At 33.4% G+C, this 21,770-nt stretch overlaps 1 protein-coding gene across 3 annotated transcripts in view; it reads right to left on the bottom strand.

Annotated features, from left to right (window-relative positions):
* Positions 1 to 21,770, bottom strand: part of COL11A1 (collagen type XI alpha 1 chain) — a 280,750-nt gene that overhangs the window by 55,569 nt on the left and 203,411 nt on the right. For all 3 annotated transcript variants that reach the window (XM_036766931.1, XM_036766932.1, XM_036766933.1), the window contains 5 exons: positions 21,521 to 21,574; positions 20,787 to 20,894; positions 10,648 to 10,701; positions 6,485 to 6,538; positions 3,670 to 3,723 (listed from right to left, as the gene is read on the bottom strand). In XM_036766931.1, coding sequence (XP_036622826.1) covers positions 3,670 to 3,723; positions 6,485 to 6,538; positions 10,648 to 10,701; positions 20,787 to 20,894; positions 21,521 to 21,574 — 324 coding nt within the window. The remainder of the gene's footprint in view (positions 1 to 3,669; positions 3,724 to 6,484; positions 6,539 to 10,647; positions 10,702 to 20,786; positions 20,895 to 21,520; positions 21,575 to 21,770) is intronic.

The following is a 21,770-nucleotide window of genomic DNA, read 5'->3' as shown; positions in this document are numbered from 1 at the left end:
ACTATTTACTATCGTCTTTGAAGAGATCTCCCACATACTACCCTAGGGATCTATCTTTGGCCTTATGTTAATTATCAATGCTTTCGATAAAGGTATAGATGGCATGCTCATCAGATTTGCAGATGATATAAGTTTGGGAGAGAATACTATTATGCTAAATGGGAGAGTAAGGAATCTGGAAGATCAATACAGTCTAGATCATTAGCCAAAATAAAATAACATGAAATTTTATAGGGATAAATGTAAATCACCTGTTAAAAGAAACAAAAAAATAAACCTATAACAATTTTTTACACTTGTTTTAAAAAAAAATCACATCTAAAATATACTTGGGTTCAGAATTGCTGATGGACACCTTTGAAGGATACTGGCAATAAAATGTAAAAATACTAAATATTATTGGTAGTCTTTTGGATAAAGACAAAAGGATTTAAAAGTTCTTTTAAAAAAAAGTTTTCCTGAGAGATCAATATCAAGTGTTTCTTATCATATCCAAGTACATGTGATTTGTAAATACTTATTTCAAAGACTTTCGTTGCTCATATTTCTGCATGCTATTGTGCTTCCCTATGGTGGTAGAATCCATTATTATTATTATTTTTTTTTTTTGCTTTTTGGCAGGGCAGTTGGGGTTAAGTGACTTGCCCAAGGTCACACAGCTAGTACATGTGTCGAGCATCTGAGGTCACATTTGAACTCAGGTCCTCCTGACTCCAGGGCCAGTGCTCTACTTACTGTGCCATCTAGCTGCCCCAAGAATCCATTATTAAAAGGAATGTTTTAAAGTTACCAGGCAACTAAAATAAAATGATGTCCACATTTAAACACTATCCAAGATATTTTTAATTTCAGTGAGTCTTTTTTTTAACACTTCTGGGATATTTGTTGTCAAGTCTGTCATCATAGAAAGAGCATAAAACATTTAGAATCACTGAGATCCTGGTGAATGCACATAATTGAATTTAAAGATAAATATAGAAGATTAAAAGGACAGACCTTTGAAGCTGGCTATCTATACCACATGAAATAAGGCAATCTAATACCTAAAATATCCTGTTAACATGGCTGTGTTAGCACTGTATATATATATATATATATATATATATATATATATATATATATATATATATATATATATATATATATATATACATATATGTATATATATGTATGTATATGTATGTATATATATGTGTGTGTGTATACATATATGAAATTTGAAGAAATAGAAGTGTTTTTATTAATTTGAAAAAAAGGTAGATACAGAAAATAAATATTCAGTTTGAAAAACAATTTACTTGCATCATCTGACTTATTTGAATCATTCATCAAAATAACTGGATGGTTTCCAAAACCACAATTAAAACTGAACAATGCCAGCATATTATGGTATTAATTGAATAATGGCTAATTACAAGAGACTTCCTGCTTAAAAGGACTCTCCTGGGAGTGGGGGTGGGTAGGAAGCTTCGCCTTCCCGTTTCTAAAGGTGGTGGACACATCTTGGGAGAAAGCTTTATTTAATAAAACATACCTTCAAGATCAATGCTACTTAAGTGAGCAGTGGTCATTCAGTTTAACCTTCAACTCAAGAAATAGTAAAGCAGCATTAAATACATAGAAACAAGATGAGTGTCACCAAGACTTTGTGTGCTTTGAAACCCTCTCCATGAAAATCCATTTATGGACATTATCACTTTCAAAAGTGCCTAATGCTCCTACAGAAATTATTACTATTAAAATTTAGTCAAAAGTGTTTCCTATGAAATGGGAAAACATTTATAAGATCACTGCCTTATGAAAAAATTACCTATCTGTACAAAGGAGAAAAAAGACTACAATTCAAATTTTCTTTCAGTTTTTAAAAAATATGTAAACCCTGTATTATGTGAATGATTTATACCTATTTTGAAACTTTGACAGTTTAATTGAAATATTGTATGGTGTTTTAAAAAATAAGTCTGATTTCCTAAGAAATATATCCACATGCTGGGTTAAAAGTTAAAATGCAGAGAGCTAACAGCTGACTTGTCCAATTACATTGAGGTCTTCTCAGTTGGAGAGGATCATACCAACAACAGGTCTCTAGGAGACAGAAAATAAGTATGTTCTTTCAGCTGCAGGCAATAAGATGCTCTCAGAACTGACAGAGGCAAAAACATTACTTCAGTTCTGCCAAGGTCACAAACTTTAACAGTAAGCAAGCACTAAGTCTTAGTACCTAAACAACAAGTGAATGGCCCTGGCCTTATGTCACCTTAAGAGTTAGGATCTGGGGAGTTTATAAGGTTTGCCCAGAAAAACTGGTGAAGTCAAATTTTAATGAGGGTTTTTTTAAAAGGTGGCTCATTTAAGCAGGACCAGTTGCAATATAATGATATGAAATGATAAATATTTATTAAGTGCCTATTGTGTGCAGAATGCCAGATACTACAAAGATAAAAGTTTAAGTCATAGCTCCTCTCTTCAAAGAATTTAAGTATAGGAAGGTCACAAGACACTCACATAGATCGTTGTAATATGCAATATCACATGAAAAATGTGTTAGAGAGATATAACACAAAGTCTAAGGAAGTCTGAAACTTTCTAATCCTCTGATCCCCTCCCCGCCCCCCATCAGTGAAGACTTCATAAAGGAGGCAGTATTTGAGTTATGCTGTAAAGAATGGGAAGGAATTCGATGTTTGACAGGAATGGGGTTTTTTCGGGTATAGGCAGTGGTGTGAGCAGTTAAGGATAAAAATACAAAATTGTATTGTGCCTTATTTTAAAAACTCAGTAAACGACACTATTACTTGGCACTCCAATGTAATCATCACTCATTGGAATACAGTACCATATATTCCACCTGTAAAATATCAAGTAATTTATCTTAAGTATTGGAGGCCATTTGAGTAGATTAAACCCTATTTCTTAAGATACAAAGTCCTCCCATTGGTCATTCTGTCTGTCTATAAAACCCTCAGATGTACAGCAAGTTTCCCAACAGTTTACCCAGAGTAATACTAGATAAAACACTAAAACAGAAAGTGTGGTGTTGTTGGATTTGGGGTTTTTTTTTGGTGCGTTTAGAAGATAGATTTGAACCAAGAGGCACAGTGATGAAATTTATTTGGTATCAGGATTCGTATTCATGATAATTCCCTTGCTTCCTGTGTTTTAATTGAACATTATACTAATTCTGGCTGTACAATTTGAACTCTAGATAAGTGTTTTTGGAATGGTTTTTGTTTTTCTCACCAATGGTCATTGCTTAAAATGCTTAAGCTCTCCGTGTAACAATTACATACCCTTAAGGCAAATAATATTTAATTCTTTGCATTCCAAATATTCAGAATGTGATAATTTTACAATTTTACAATATTACAATTTCCCTATGAACTATGTATTCTGTTGGGTATCTTGATATATGCCATATACAGCTGTATATGCATGCATTTAATACATATGTATATATACATTGTATATATACACATATACATATATACATATTACACACATATACACAATACAAACATGAATACATGTTACATTGTGTCTGACAGGTGTCAAACATGATATTGTTTCCATCATGTTAATTTTTTTAAAGCTATACATTTTTCCCCCATTCAAATCTCCTATTCTCTTCAAAATCAATCGTCTCAGTTCTGATTTTAGTAATTTCCTTACCTTTTCACCAACACCACCAACTGAGCCAACTGATCCTGAGGGACCTTGTGGACCCTGCAATATAGAAAATATAAATTAATGATATTATACATAAATAGAAAGAGGAAGTTAAATTTTGGTTGCAAAATGTGCATCCAGTTATTTGTATTAATTAGTGATCAGCAGCTAAAAAGATTTACAAGTGGAAATCTGGGCAGGATTCAGGCACACAATACATTAGCTCTCCCTGTCTGAGGTCACTTTGCTTGTATATTCAATCAATGCTCAACATTCATCATTTAACTTTTGTGACTTCAAGTATTCATATGATGTTACTGACAATCTCATTTTTACTTTCATGTTGGCAACTATGCACATTCATGGATATGCTCAGCAGAGAAAAAAAGTGAGAGGTACAATGCACACAAGTTTGTGAAATAACTCGTACCCTACTATGTGCTTCATCTACCAGTGTAGGGTAAAAACTCTCCCTTTGTTGCATATTCTCATTGTTTGCCTTTAAAACTCAAGTCATGTATTGCAATTATGCCCCCAAAGTGTAATGCAAGTCCTTTAGGCTCTAATGTGATATCCAGACCTCCCCAGTCTTGGGAATCTTTCAAAAGTAATAACTAAAGTACCATCAAGCTCTTCCTTAGTTTTTAGAGGCAGCTAATATAAAGAAACCTACAGTAGTATAGTATATATTACAATGCCCTCACATTGCCATCTGGCATGGTGGAAGATAAGATTCAGGTTAAAATAATTAGTATTAAGAATCTTACTTACTCTACAGTATTTATGGCACTACAGATTTCATGTGTTATACAAGGTGAATATTGCCTGAATTTTTTTAATTGAGAGATTAGTGCAAAATGGTCACAGAATTCTTGGGAATTACTAGTGAGAACAAAATGTTTTAAATGTTACCAATTTTATTTTGTGTATTGCATTTTATGTGTTATTCCATAGTAACTAAGTTAAGAAAAGTGCATATTATCAGAATTAATGTTTTGTTATAAAGAACTGTATGAAGAAAAGTGTATTTTCAGCAATCTCTAGTGAAATATAGCTTTTAGAAGTTCCAGGAACCTAACTCCCGATTTCCCATAAGTTCAATGTATCAACATTCACGTTTTTGACTTCTGCACTGTTCTGTAGGAACATCATCCAGAGGAAAGTTGAGAATTGACCATATGTCATGAACAACCATCCTTGACTCTTTGCCATTTACAATATTTATGACATTGATATAGATTTAGAGCTAGAAGGGAACTTAGAAGTCATGAAGTCTATTTACTTTACAGATGGGGAAATTGAGGCCCAGAAAGATTTGGTGACTTGACCAGTGTTACACAGCCAGAAAGTGTCTCAGAGATGTTTAAACCTACCTAATTCTGGCTATAAGTCCAGCCTTCTGTCAAAGACACCATGAGAATTATCCTCAGTAAACTAGTTTTATCTAATGTCATATTTTCCAATTAAGAATTTTAGGAAATGACTCATTTATATTACTTTGAAATTTACAAAGTATTGTACACATATTATTTCCTTTCCTATTTACATAGACCTTATCAATCAATCAATAAATAAGCACTGTGCTAAGTGCTAGATAGCAACTCTATGTTTTGCATTTTATAAATTAGGAAACAGACTCATAGAAGTTTATTGACTTGCCCATTGACTTACAACAAGTATTAGGGATACAATTTAGATCCAGGTCTTTCTAATTTCAAGTCATGGTTTAGCCACTTTGCCATCATTATCTGGTTAAGTTTTATATGACTTCACTGAAGAATATCATAAGTAATGTTTTGATCGTGTTGCTTAGGTCAATACAATTCTGAAGCGTTGTCTGAGTTTATCAGTACTTGGAGTGTTGCATGTGGTTCTTAAATGTTATATTTGAAGAAATCCTGAAGAGCTAAAGAAGGTCCACTGAAGGACAACTGCTAAGGTAATGCAGGGGCTTCCATTGAGGACAGTTAAACAGATTTGAATTCTTCATGATGAAAACATGAAGGCTGAAAGTTTCAAAGTTTGTTAACTCATAGGGGATTTGGATAGGCTGAACATGGCATTATTCCATAAATTCAAGAATAATAGAAGTACTGAGAGATAAACCTTGAAGTTTCAAGGAGACAGTTTTAGGATAAGTAAAAGAAAATAGTTTTTCAAAGGAGGAAATAGAAATTTTACTCACTGCTCTAATATGTCTTATAAGTTAAACGTAATTTAAAAGGGTTGGAATGTCATATATTCCAAACCCAGACACATTATTAAGAGGATATTAGGCATCTTTATAACATATTCCTCCCTTCTTGAGGCAGATGTCCCAGGGGACAACCACATAATGTCCCTTGTTGCCAACAGTGGAGTACTATTATTCTAAACTATTGGTCAAAACCAGTCTGATACAATATGGCCTAATTTTATTACTTTAGTTCTTATAAGCTAAAAAATAATTCTCTCTCTCTCTCTCTCTCCCTCTCGCTCGCTCTCTCTCTCTCTCTCTCTCTCTCTCTCTCTCTCTCTCTCTCTATGTGCATATGTATGCATGCGTGTGTGTGTGTGTGTGTGTGTGTGTGTGCGCACATTTACTAGTCATCTTATATATTTGTATTTGAAATGCTACCAGCTGGGTCACCTTCAGCAATTCCTTTTTGGACCTTAGTGTTATCATCTATAAAATGCATGGACTTTATTCCCTTCAAGTTTACGAATCTTGAGTATGTTATTAAATACTTGTTACCCCAAAAGAATTAGAAACCATTTTCTTAATAATCCAAACATTTACAGAATTAAAATAAATTGAAATAGATAAAATATTTCTTACATCAGCACCATTGGGACCCTGAGGACCTCTTGGGCCTGGGGGACCAGGTGGACCCTGTAACAGAATGACATTTCTTAAAACAATGACAACAACAACACAAGATTAAAATGACATTAAAGTTGCATTTTATGGATAAGAATATTAAAAAAGCATAGACAACTAATCAATACATCAATTAATCAATTAGCATCTGTTAAGTGCTTATAATGTGCTTGGAGCTGTGTTAAATGTTGTGAGAATACAAAAAAAGGAAAAGATCCCCACAAAACAGTCTTGGCCTTCAAGGAGCTTATAATCACATGGGGGAGATCACAAGTAAATAAATAAGTAATTAAAAATACATACAGAACATGAGGAAAATAACCATAGAGGGGAAGATTCAAGTGGATGAGAGATCAGGTAAAGCCTCCTGGTAAAGGTGGAATTTGAGCTGACTTAAAAGAAGACACTTAAGAAGTGGAGGTAAAGAGGGTGAGTATTCCAGACAGAAGGGACAGTCAATTCAAATGCACAGAGATAGGAAATAAAATGTGAGAATTGTAAAGGTAAGGATCTATTGATTTTCCCATCTGCTTAAAAACAACTTTATTAGGTAAAGACAAGTCAATCAATCAGAACCCAGGGGACCATTCAGGTCCTTAAATCAATCAAAACTATTGCCTGAGAGTTGTGGTCAGGCCATTAGGAATTTGTATTAAAATTAGGAAGTTTAGATAGAGTTTGTAAGAGTCTGGAAATGGAAAGGAAAGAATGAGGCCATATAGAGCTAAGCCAAGAACCACAGGTCTAAGCCAACTACAAAAAGGAAGAAGGAATGGTAGGAGTGAGCTTATTGCCCTAAGATATTTTCTTAGGCTAAGACATTTATGGAAGTACAGTTGAGATAATGTCTTATATGACAAAGTCAAAACAAATTATTAAAAGGACATTTTAGATATTTATAACACGTCCCTCTCCTTTAGAAGATGATGTCTTAGAGGACAATCATGTAATGCCCCTTGGTGCCACTGGTGCTATCCTATTCTGGATTCACTATTATGGCCAAGATATTTTATTGGTTAAATCATATATTTAAGAATAGTTGCAAAGAACAGAGATACAGAGTAGGACCAATGATTCTATGTTAGAGAAGAAGAATCAGGCTAGCATCACCCGTATATCAATCTATTTTCAAGGACTGAAGGTGGCCTACTATTTCCCAGAATTCTCCTGGAGCCTGGTTATTCATAGACATCATCTGTGCTATATTACTCTTTGGGTGTTTTATTATCCAAATGTTTCCAATAACTTAATGGTGGCATAACCACAGAAGCCAGGGGTTAACTAGAAAAAAAATAAATTTAATCAGAGAACCCAGCTTCTATCTAAATGTTAGGAAGTTTCTTTCCTGGGGATTAAGAGCAATTGTGATTAAACTCATAAATGTTCATCTAAAATAAATTCCCTAAAGCAGCAGAGAAAGGAATGGACTTTAGGGGAGATTATATTTCTCTTAGGTTTAAAACAAGCTTATTATTGTAATGGAGTATTAGAGAAATAAAGTTTAAGAAACCTGAAAATGTAAGAAGAGTTCAGATTGTGAAGAGTATAAAATGCCAGAGAGAAGACTCCTTTTTTGATCCTGCAGATAATAGAGAGGTACTAGAGTTTATTGATTAGCAGGTTAACGTGATTAAATGCCGTGTTTTAGGAAAATCATTTTGACATTTCTGTGGATGATGAATTATGGTGGGAATAAGACAGGGAAACCAATTTAAAATCTATCATAAAAATACAATTGAGAAGTGATGAGGATTAGAACTAGAGTTGAGGTTATGTGAGTTGAGAAAAGGGTACTTATGTGTAAGGTATTATGAAAAATACAAGAAATGCCAAGATTTGGCAACTCATTGAATATATGCTGAGCCTAAGAGTTAGCTGAAGGTTGTACCTAAGTTGTCAGCTTAGTTGAGCAGAAAGATGTGATTGTAACTTGGTGGTTTACTTGATAGCAATAATGAAGTTCAGAAGAAGCAAGGGTTTGGTGATGAAAATAATGAGTTCCATTTTAAATATGTTGAGTTTAAGTTGCCTGTTGGATACCCCACTGGAGCTGTGTAATAGAGCTCAGAAGACAGACTAGTGCTGGATATATAGTTCTGGGAATCAACTGCAAAGAGATGAAAATTGAACCCAAAGGGGCTAAAAAAATCAAGTTGTTGTTTTTTTCCCCTTTGTGACTAATCTTATAGTCTAGGAGAAAAAATGCACTCAGATAGCAAACAGGAAGTTTCAGTACTACAGGAAAAGGGGAAGAGATAGGGAAAGGACAAAGGCAAATTCTTCTCTTCTCTAATGCAACATTCTCCTAATAAGCTTTGATCTTTAGTCCCAAACTACCAACCTCCAGTATTTATGTATGAATCTACTTCTTCAGACAAGGGAATGAGAAAGTACATGGGACAATGAAGAGTATCATATGGAATTCCCTGTTTTGCCCAGATATATGATAAGCCTGATACAGTATAGAGAAGTTGAGAAAGCTCGTAATTTTGAAATTTTATGTTACAAATATTTTGTCTCCTACTTAACATTTAAGAGTTAAACTGTAATAAGATTAAATTGTCATTTCTTTATTTGTATCTGACAAATGGCAAAGAAGTTATGAACAATATGGCCACAATCCTTTATCTGTGAATGAATGAACAGTTACTACTACAGCCATTGCTCCTGGAAATGGGAAAAGTAGAAAATTATTCTGATTACACTGTGTCTCTGGAATGGAGAGGATTAAAATATATTTTTAAAAATTGATTTCTTTAGATTATATGTGGCTGTGGCCTACAAACTATCTTTTGTCTGTTGAAGGGGTTTGGAGTAATTTTGGTTTGTTTTGCTACTAGAAATAACATACTGAGATCTAGTCCAAATATTGAGAAATTTGTCAAATCGAAAATAATGACTGATTAAAAAGAGGAATAGGAAATAGAAATACGTATTTGGTTAGTTCTTTACTGCCAGTATGTTTTTTAGTTATTATCTAGACCCTAAAACAATAAGCAATAAAGAATACATTAATGCCATAAGAGGAGAAAAATTTATCACAAAAAGAAATTTGATACCCATCTGTTATTGCTAATAAGCCATGTCGAATCAGTCATCCATCAACTTGAGACAATCAACAATGTTGACTAAGGATTTCCTATGGTCTGGGTAGGAGGTTTTGGTTTTAAGATATTAAAGACATAACCCCAGTTCTTGGTGAGGTTATGACCTATTTGAAATATAGGAGAAACACAAAGGACTAAATATTGACCCAAGAACATGAGAAGGGAAAACTAATTAGCACATTAGCTAAATTTTGGTTTAACCTTTAATTCCCATGACTAATTATTCACTTAAGTAGGGGTTTCTAAGTTGAGTAGAACTCATAATAAATGGAAGTAGTGAGGTATTTCTTGATTCTGTTCGAACTTCATAATTCTTGCTTTTTACAAGTGCTAAAACTGAAATAAAGGTAGAATCCCTTAGTTAAATAAACACTTAGTTTGGGGAATAGAAGATTAAACAGCTGCACAGAATACAAATATATTAACTATTCTTCCCTTGATATGGATATTAGCCTACTGCTTTCTTTTCTTCCCCCTCTACTGCACATACCCTTAGCTGAAAAACCTAAGAGAATATTAGCTGCCATTGGTCTCACTGTTGTTATTTTGGTTTAGATCTGAGGTTTGTCTGTGGAAAAGAGCTTTCATTGAGAAAACTCACTGTTTCAATACATATCGGCAACCATGAAGTGACCTGACAAGGGACAAAATGTCTGGATGTGTCAAGGACAAGACTAAGATTTAGATCTTCTTGAGTGGAGGATGCTGGAACTCTAGATACCACAATATGCTGTGTCTCACAATATTACACAAGATATAATGATAGAAATATATAAGAATACATAAAACTAACAGCAGTTATATAAATATACATACATGTGTATATATGTATTTTTTAAGTGATGAGAAAGGAGAGAAGAGGGATGATGGAAATTTTTTGGAAGAACTATGAGACTCAGGCTGATAAAAAAGGTTCATAACTGTATAACTTCATTATATTTTTATTATTTATAAGAATAGTATATGGTATTTTTTTTAATTCACAACCATCATATACTATAAAGAACAACTTACCATTGGACCAACATCACCATTTTCACCTTTTTCACCAGGGGGACCAGGTAGGCCCTAATGAAACACAATAGAAAAAGAAAATCACTTTTTTTTTAATGACCAACCACACGTTTCTCTTAGGCAATATCTGTTTTGACAAACAAAACTGTAAATGATAATTTGTACAGGAGATTTGAGAAGATGGAAGTAATCCTTTTGCTGAATTTTTGTAACTCGAGTTGTTCTATAGGGAAATCTTCCATAGTTTTCTGATTTCATAGGACTTTCACATATACTGTCTCATTTAACCCTCATAACAACCCTATGAGAGAAATAGAATAGGTATTGTTGTGCCTCCTTTACAAATGACTAAAATTAGGGGCAAAGACATTAAATGACTTGGCTAAGGTCAATAAGTCAAGAATCTGTGATTTTGTGGCCTGGAAACTCCTTCACCCCAAATAATTATTGTAGCTAGGGGTACTGGAAGGGACACCAGAAGCTATCAAATCTAAATCCACTATTTTACACATGATGAAAGTGAAGGTTAGGAAGGTAAAGTGTCTTGTCAGAGATCTTAGACATAGAAGCAAAAGATTATTTTGAATATCGAGTCAGTTCTCTTTCCACTGTACAAAGCTGACTTATGGTCTCAGAGAGTTACATGTGGTTAAGTCAGGTTAAAAGTATTGTCCTTGGTAATAAAATTGGTAAAGGTTAAAGGAAAGCTGGGTACCTGGGTCTTCATGACTCCAATTCTAACCACTACATCGTGTCGTATAACTAATAAGTTGCAGGGACAAATCTCAAATCCAATTCTACAAGTACAGAGTTATTTATTATACCCAAAGGGAAATGTGTTAGATTTCATTGCTTGTATTTTGTGACAAGACAAAGCATACAAAGTCACTTACAAAGAAAATAGTTTTCCTGTTTTAAACTTTCCTAGAACTATCTTGAAGATCCACAAGGCTGGAAGAGTCTTCTACTTCTATAAGATTTTCAGTTTTTCAGACCTGCTTCAATTTCATTGTTATTAAAGGGTTTCTTAACTGGCTATTCAGATGCATGAGATCAGTTTTTCTGAATTCAGTATTTGTTTGGCTAACTGAACTTTTGTGAAGTCAATGATGAGTTAAAGAATCACTAAATATCATGATTTACAATCTAATTTTATGTCTCTCATTTTATTCATAAGCTTGAAAATGCATACTTTATATTCTTCAAGAATCATTCAATCTTTCATTTTCATTTACCTTACTGAGATGTTTGATTTTGTTTTTCCATTTCTATGTAAGTCTATTAGAATATTATTTGCTATTCATATCTGTAAGAATTGTTTATGTCTACAATCAAACTCTTACATAATGATATTCTAACACTGTGTGAGAAAACTTATAAAATGGTTCCAATTCTTTTTTATCATGTGAATTATATTGAACACCCTATTAAATATGAACCTATAAAATGTTAGCTTTTGGAGAGGATAATAACTTGTGAAGAGGCTTCTAAACCTAATTTAAAAGGTCATTTTTATCACTGTATGGAATTTTTTTTTAAATTTTGCTTCACAATTTCTAATTTAATCTAGAAAAATAACATTAACACATCTGAATATAACTTTTTAAAAAAAGAAACTTTAGTGATGTGAATAAAGTGATACATTATGAGAAAAAATTAATTTTTAAGCATTTTTTTAGTTTGTATTTCTGAAATATGAACTGATCATGCCTAGGGAAAATGAAATGCCACTGCCATGTAAACAATCATCTCTACCTAGTGACAGCTAATAAAACTGCATGTGGAGTGCCTAAGAGGTAACAACAACCAACGTCTGGAATGGCAGAGGGGGAAGGCACAAAATTAATTGTTTCATCATCATAAATGACAGCAATCATCTCATTTAAACTTCATTTCTATTAGTCAAATATTATAAAGCTTATATGCTATTATTCCTGAATTGAAAGGTATCTAATATGAAGCTATGTTCTTTATTCCAATTCAAAATCCTATTCTATGATTACTTCTCACTTTACATACACACACACACACACACACACATGTTTGTGTGTGTGTGTGTGTGTGTGTGTTTTAGGATAAGACTAAAAAGAAATGCCCTTTATTAAGCCTTAGTTATTCCTGCTTTTTTAAAATTAAGGTTGACTTACATTTTAGTTGAATGAGACAAAATGGCCTCATGATGAAGATTAATAGAGATATCATGAGTAAAATTATCTTGTGGCAATAAACTAAATTTGCTAAATTGTACTCTGGTGTTAATCAACTTTCCATGGGACTCAACTTGCTCCTTATGGATAATTTATGCATTGAGAGAATCTGGTTTAAAATCCAGTCATCTGAAGTCATTTGTCATGGAACTTAATTGATCATCAAAAAATAAGATAAATTCAGCCTCAAAATTCTCATCATATTATTTTCCTTTTTATGCATAAGGCTAGCAAACATTCACTGAAAGAATCAAATCATGTGTTCCAAGTTAACATCTATGTTAAATATTTGATGATTATTTATACTTATTAAAATTACTATTTTATATATTTTATCATGAAGACTCAATTAGAGAATGCAAATGTGATTGTGAGCATCTTAATTTTATTAGAATCTTTAAGTTTTGTGACTTAATGTGTGATATTGGGAGGAAATATCATTTTAAAAATTAATTTGTTTCCTGTATTAACCCCATTTTTTTGTGGAAATTACTGCTAGCTATGTGGAAATGAAGACAGTGAACATTTATTGCAAATAGAAGTTAATGCTAGTATTTTTCATTGTGATTGCTGATTACCAAACTGACAAAAGTGTCTAATATACCCAGTAATAATTTACAAGATAAATTATATAGCAGAAATATGATAAAGTATATACTATCCCTACTTCTCTTTCTACTTTGATACTTTTGATACTTTTTAAGTGTGCTTTCCAATACCTTTTGTGTGTTTCATAGTCCTTATGATTGCCTATTTATTATTACCTAATCTGAATTAAAAAGGAAAATATGAATAATGAAAAATGAAATTGTTTTCCATTTCATTTTTGCCAATATTCTAAAAGCTAATAGCTTGTCATTAAACCTAAAATCCTAAATGAGATAACATGTTTACTAAAAGGTATCCATTGATTATATTATGTATGTGCTTATTCATATATTTCGTATAACTACTAGACCATGATACATATAGTAAGGAACATTTTAATTCAGAATAATGAATGCTAGATCTGGATTGAACATTAGAGATCTTCTAGTTCAACTCCCTCATTTTACAGATGAGAAAACTGACATATGGGAAGGGGAAATGCCTTGCCCAAAGCTACACAGGTGATCAGGAGCAGATCATGAACTAGAAATGCTATGCTTTTTAAAATAGTGTAATGTTTATATATACATATACATATATATGGATGTGTATATATATATATATATATATATATATATATATACACACACACATGACAGAAATAATCAAATTTTCAAATTTTGTAAGCTCCAATATCTATAGGCAGCAGGGAACTATAGGAGCCATCTAGTCTAAATTCTTACTTTTGCGAATAAGGACAGAGAGTTTAAGTGACTTGGCCAAGGTCACTCAGATAATGAGTGGCAGTGATAGGTCCTCTGACTCCAAGGTCAGGGTTCTTTTTGCTATGTCTATGTTGCACCAGATGAAGAGAGCATGGATGGTATACAACCAACATCAATGGAACGTCCGTTAGTATTTCAAGGGTATGTGATTTCACCTATTCTGTTTTTCCTTCCACTCACCCAGACTGTGGTCCTTCTATGAGTTAGTAGAAGGTTCTCAATAATTGTCGTGGCCACAAAAATTCATCATCATGCAGCCAACTTGGCAATGAGTCTCTCCCAATTTAGTCAGGCTAGTCCTCAGAAACAATACGTAGCAGAACACTGGGCCAATACTCAAAATTTTGTCTTTCCAGTTTGGCAATAGCTGTCAAGAGCTAACACTCTTGTATAGCTCTCAAGAACCTGGAGTCACCTCTAGGTCACAATGAGGCATTGGAGTAGGCCAGTAGTGTATGGTTAATCAGAATGTAGCATGATGATGCTATATGCTGTATTCATATGTGTGTATGTACGCATGTATGCACTTATATATGAATGTAGACATTTGATTGTGGGTATGCATTTATGTATATATGCATGTCCATATGTATAAGGGAATTTCCTAAAGTACATGTCGGGCCATGACAATTCCCTGTTCAATAAACTTCAATGACTCCTTACCGATTTATGTACCAAAGATATATTTCTTTATTTGACTTTTAAAGCCCCTCCCAACCTAGCTCCAGTTGACATTTCTTGCTTTGTTATACATGACTACTCTTCCCCTACTCTGGTTTAGCCAGCTTGGCTTTCTTTCTATTCCTCATACATGACAATTCATCTTCAATCTCCATGCTTTGAGACAGGTAGTACCCTCGTGCTTGTCATCTCCACCACATTGTCTAATTAGACTGGGAGCTTCTTGAGAGGAGGGACTATTTTTGCCTTTCTTTGACTTAACATAGTGCCTTAATAATCCTAGTTGACTGAAATTATTCAAAGAAAAAAATATATTGGGGCAGACACATGAAATTTAGTAATGGAAACGTTATTAGTTACTTAGAGGTGATGGCCTCTAAGGTTATCTTCCATCTACTCTCTATTTATCTTGTATGTACTGATTTATACATGTTTTCAAACCCATTAGCATGCAGTCTCCTGGAGCGCAGGGAATAGTTTTGCTTTTTATTTATGTTACCAGCACTTCACATAGTACCTGACACAGAGCAAGTTGCTTGTTGATTAGTTTATTAGAATCCTTTATTTCCTTCACAACTCAACTCAAGAAGTACCTTTGACATGAAATCTTTACTTAATCCCCCAGTAGCTCTCGATCACAAATAGAATTTTGAGCCTTTATTCCTGAGCTTACAAAACAGTTCTCACTCCCTGCTTCTTCTGCTTCTATCCTAACAACAGACTTTAACAATCACCACCTCACTTTATTAATAGGGGAACTATTAGTCTTGAACACAAATTAAAGTTCTTTTTTTCCAAACCACTGAAATGACTGAAGAATAACAAAATTTTGGTTGATATACAAATTCACATGTTGATGGGTATATACATACTTTAGATCAAACTTTGATTTCAGAGAACAATCCCTCTCCCAAGGTAGATTAGACACTAGGATTAAGTGACTTGCCCAGTATCATACTTCTGTACGTGTCAGAGGTTCAGTTGTTTTTCAGTCATTTTTAAGTCATGTCTGATTCTTCATGACCCTATTTGTGGTTTTATTAGCAAAAATACTAGAGTGGTTTGTCATTCCTTTTTGCAGCTCATTTTACAGAAGAGGAAACTGAGGCAAACAGTTATGTGACTTACCCAGGGTCACACAGCTAATTAGTATCAGAAGCCAGATTTGAACTCTGGAAGCTGAGTTTTCTTGACTCTAGGACAGGCACTCTATCCAGTGTGCCACCTAGCTGCCCTGCCAGAGATTCAGATGTGGGACTTAAAATCCAGATCTTCTGACTTTGATACCCACTTTACTACAACACATTGCCTTTCATACATATATACATGTAATTTTTGTTATAATGTTTTTCCTTAAATAAGTAGTAGACTATAACATGGTTATTAATATTAATTCCTAATTTAATTCATATTATTTGCTAGTCTAATTAACCTAAAGTCTCCCAAACAGAAGTCTTTTTAATTAAATCCTAGTTTAGAAAATCAAAACAAACACATATTCTAAGAACAAATATTAATTTATTTTCAGAAAGCTTCTATAGTCTAATAATCATTCATTTCTTCAATTATGGACCTAAAATTTCCTTTAATTTTATAATTTGGTTATTAACCTAACGACTACCATTATGTACTGGAGGGAGGAAGAGAGAGAAGTAGGGGTGAGGAGGGAGATCTCTGCCTAAAAACTGGGAATCAAAACTTAGAAAAGATTACTCGAAGCTGCAAGGGGATGGTTTCCTATCTTTATGACCTTCAAAGCCCTCAATCACAAACAGAATTTTGAGCCTTTCCTCCTGAGCTGTACAAAACAGAGCTCCTTCTCTGCTTCCTCTGCTTCTATCCTAACAACAGACTTTAACAATCACCACCTCACTGTATTAATAGGGAACCTATTACTCTTGAGCATAAGTTAAAGTTCTTTTTTCCAAACCAATTTTTTAAAAGCAATAAGATTTACAAAATGCTTTATAAATATTATCTCATTTTATCCTCATAGCAATTCTTGGAGGTAGGGGCTATTATTTATCCATATTTTACAGATGAGGAAACTGAGGCACAGATGAGTTAAATGTGTGTCCCATGTGCCCAGGGTCACATAACTAGTAAATATCTGAGGCTGGATTTGAACTTAAGTCCTCCTAACTCCAAGTCTAGTCCTCTATTCACTGTGCCACTTTGCTTCCTCAAGGTACTGAATATCTCAAAATGAAGCTCCCGCATTATGATAAACAGTAAAAAAAATAAGAAATCATAGACTGCATCTTCAGTATTATACCCATTAGAGAATCATTAAGAGTTTATTGACCTGGCATGTGGTAATAACTCTTTTAAAACTGTTAAGGCCAATTGAACCAAATTGTTAATTTTTTAGTCACCAAATTATGTATTAGTGCTGTATACTGACTTCTCAATTCATGGGCATAAAAAACAGTAGACTTTAATGATCTCTCACTTCTCCTTTGAATTTCAAACAAAATAGAAAATTTCAAGACTGAAGTTATTAATGAAATTTCCTACTTTAAATAGTTGACTTCTTTTAATATTTGGTATTTTAACAATTAGACACATACCTGAGATAGTGGCTTGATAAATATTAGTTTGATATTTATTAATCTGATTTCCTGCAAAACACTCTATATCTATAAAGGTCTTGTGGCCCCCAAGTATGGTAAGTCTTTATCTTAATAAATTTTTGTGTCATACATCGTCTGGCTATAGCAAAGTCTTAAATGAAGCAGAAATTATTTAGTTCCAACTATCCATGCAATGAAAACATGCTGAATGAACTGAATTGGATTGGATTGGATTTAATTAAACTGAGAATTAAAACCTCTCACTAGAGAGGTAAAATATGAAGTAAATCCTCATAATCAACAGGGAGCAGAGAGTTGAATGAATATGGATAGTACAGATAACTAAAATGGATAATTTAATAACATACAAATACGATATTCATCTTAATGTTATACTATTATTCCACTGGCAAGTAATTGCTATTTATAACAGTTGATTTATATGATTAAAAACAACTTCCAGCCTAAATGCATTCTTAGATTTGCTCAAACCTTTGTTTTGGCTTACATATGGCCTCAGAGAAATGATTTGTCTGTGAGGTCAACTAGGAATACTTAACTGAACCCAATCATTATTTCATGTTATGATCATATTTTATATGACATCTTAAGATAATGTGAAATTAGATGAATAGGTCTTGTTATTCAAAGCAATTGTGGTATAAGGAAAAATGGAAATTTAGTTTCTGCAATGCCACTACAAATGTGATAAGATTGTGGTTATATTTTCCCTTTGTGAAATATAAAAATTCTTGGGGGCATGCTTAGGATAATAACCACCAACATCATTTCAATGTAGCTGGAAGTATTTAATTACGGTGAAATATCAATGTTTCTTTTTGACTATTTGTTGCTAACCATGATCACTGCATTACTTCTTGACAGAATTTCTTAACAATTAGCCCATACTATGTGCTTTGTGTAGACCAGTTCATTCAAAGGGAGGCATAATTCAAAAATGACTATGCCTCTGTTTCCAAATATATGTCCTTTAAACAAATCAATAGATTTCAGAATTTAAATGAGCGAATGAACAATATTTAGCCTTTAATATTACAATCCAACTAACATTGATTAAGGGTCTGCAATGTGTAAGACATTGTCCAAATCACATTTTGATTTAAAAAGATAATAATTTGGAATTGGATCTTGAATTGGAGCTGGATTTGTAATTGAAATTGGAATCCTGAATTGTAAAAAAGGAGCAAACAAAAATTCAATGCTGACAATAGATTTATATTTGTATCACAGCAAATGTCCACAGGAAACTCATTAGCATACGCATGCCTTAAAATAAATTGTTCTGCCTTCATGGCACTTATTCTGATCTGTCCTATATTTGTTTTTACAAATCTGAATTTGAAACCTTGTATTTTCCCAGCTCTAAAAGTCTATATTTTAAAACTTAATACTTACTTTCAAGGAACAAATTCCTAATTGAACCAAGAAATTATTACTATTCACAGCAGAATTTACAAATTTACTCATTTTTCTTCTTTGCTGTGGGCATTATCACTGGTTCGTTTTTTAGTCACAAAATACATGAGGACTTTGTGCTGTTCTGCTTCACTTAAATCCAATTCATGTGCAAGTAATCAGCCTTGTGATGCCATTGGTCCTCTTCAAGAGCCACAAAAAAAATCACACCTTACTTACTATTCTTGGTGTGTGTTATATATAGCCATACCTATTTTATTTGCTGTATGTGATCCTATAATAATTTAGTTTTCTGAAATGTTCTATGATCTTGAAGTGCAAATATTACAAAAAAGGTAAAAAAGATGGTAAAGTTCAGAATCAAGTGTACCATTCATGTTTTGATTGATCTAAACATTTTGAGAAATGCTAGAATTTCTTTGTCAAGGCAATTTAGTAAAAATTTTAAAGATTCTACTTTCATTGATTCACAAAACAAAGTTATTGATAGCTGGCTGAGTACAGAACCCTATGTACCAACAGTCTAGAAGAAAATATTTATTATTTGACAGTATCATAGTCCTTAATTATACTAATACATAGTATTTTCTTTCCCTGCCTCTATGTAAGTAATGGGAATAAGTTATAGTATTTTTCTTCATGAGCAAAAATATAGGTATAAAATAAAGTGACATCTGTTCCTTCTATTCCTACTTGTTTTGCCGCATCACTTAATTACTATTTTGAGGCAACATGCAGGAAAAGTCAGAACTAATTCTGCTAATATTTCAAGGAATGACAAAGTGCATATATGAATAATTATTCTCTCTCTGAAGTGCCCCAAGCTAGTGCTGCATTTAATCAGGAACCGCCATTCTTTACCTTCAATTTTCAAGGACATTATGTGAAAATCTTTAGTCTTTAACAGTGCTATTGTTTGCATGGCTCAGATTTTGGAAGAAAACCTTTCTTGTCTGTTACATAGATAATTTATATCTCCATATAAGCAAGTAGAAACTGTTCATGCTCTGTGCTAAAATCATTATCATTACCTATTCAGCTTACAAGGTAAATTATAAACATAGATAAACTAACAAAATTATAATATTTGTATAAAACACCTCTTTTTTGGACTCTGATGCTTAAATATACTATCTGTATCTCCCTCTCAATATATACATTTGTGTATATGTGTGTTTGCTTACATGTGAATGCTTCATACAAATGCATTCATGTATGTATAAATTTCACATAAATCTCCTGTCTCAGTCATTGACTTAAAATGGAATTTATAACTCCTTCCTTTTACATATTGCAATTTATTCCAGAGTTTTTCATAAGTTGATAGCAGGTTTTCTTTTACTCCCTAGAGCTTAACGCTGTATCTAGATACAGGAGTGTAGAACCTGTGGCTTCGAGGCCACATGTGACCCTCTAGGTCCTCAAGTGAGGCCCTTTGACTGAAACCAAACTTCACAGAATAAATTACCTTAATAAAAGGATTTGTTCTGTAAAACTTGGACTCTGTAAAACGGCCATATCCAAGGACCTAGAAAGCCACATATGGCCTCAAGGCCAAAGGTTCCCCAACCCTGATTGTACTATATGCTTAATAAATGCTTGTTGATTAATTGATGGATATAATTTAATTTTTCTCCTCACAATTGCTCTATAAAAAAGACCAAGAAAGGGAAGGTTACTTTTTTTAAACACAAAGGAAGGAAAAAGCACAAATGCTTTAAGTGATTTACTTAAAGTGTAATGGGTGAATGAAGAAGGTGGGGGGGTGGCAGAAAATGACTCCAAATTTGGTGCTACAATCTCTAGGAACTACAGATAACTACAAGACTACTAATGCTGACAGAGAAAACACTAGGTAAGTATCTTACCTGAAGGCCAATGGGACCAGGAGGACCAGGGAATCCTCTGGCACCTTCATCACCTTTCTGGCCAAACATGCCCTGCTGACCTCTTGGTCCAGGCTCCCCATCACCTCCCTATGGAATTACAAGAAAAAAAAAACAAAGTCACAAACCGCAGAGTTTATGTACTATTTTATCATTAACATTACAGAAAGGAGACATGTCTGAATGGCTACAAATATCTGCTATCTATATAGGAATAAAGTCATTTGGGCTGGTTTAAAGTATCTCAGATTATATCATGCTTGATATTCATTCCTGCTTATACTGGTCATTTCCAGTCTCCCTCACTGCCACCTCGGCCCTGGCCAGGGTATGGCCTATTTCAACTGGTTAAAAACAGCTTAAAGTTAAAGTTAGAGTTAAAGTACATTTTATCATTACTTTGAAGGGGGGAAATGAGTAAATAAATAAGAAATCTATCCAATAATCAGTCTTCTGAATGTATCAGGTATTCAGATGGTACATAGCCAACTATTAAATATTTTAAAGTGAAGCTTTATCTAGAAAACAACAATAACAAAACATTTATTGTGGGCAGGGTAATCTGTGAGCAGCCTTGGTGATTATGACTAGTGACATAAATTGTGTTCAGTGTTTAAAAGACAAAAAATAAAACACAATCAGCCTATTTTTTTGGCTCATAATCTGATCAAAGAACTATAGAGAATTAGATTTGCTATAGTAAGTGGAATACTTACAGCAATTCCAGGGGCACCAACAGGACCTTGAAGGCCTGGGGGACCAGGAGGACCCTGAAGGGAGATAAAAGCAGCATTAGTTTTAGAAGATATGCATGGTGGAGGTCTTTCTATTTCCACATTTCCCTGCAGGAAAAAAAAAAGAAAGAAACATTGCCTGAAAATATTTTACAGTCAATGCAAGTCAACCATTATTCCTTCAGCTCTTAAGTGACTCAGACTTGCATATCTGAAATCAATTTTAAATTGA

Source organism: Trichosurus vulpecula, chromosome 7 (assembly GCF_011100635.1).
Source record: "Trichosurus vulpecula isolate mTriVul1 chromosome 7, mTriVul1.pri, whole genome shotgun sequence".
NCBI lineage: Eukaryota > Metazoa > Chordata > Mammalia > Diprotodontia > Phalangeridae > Trichosurus > Trichosurus vulpecula.
Note: the sequence above shows the minus strand (reverse complement) of the source record. Positions and strands in the feature narration are given on the sequence as shown.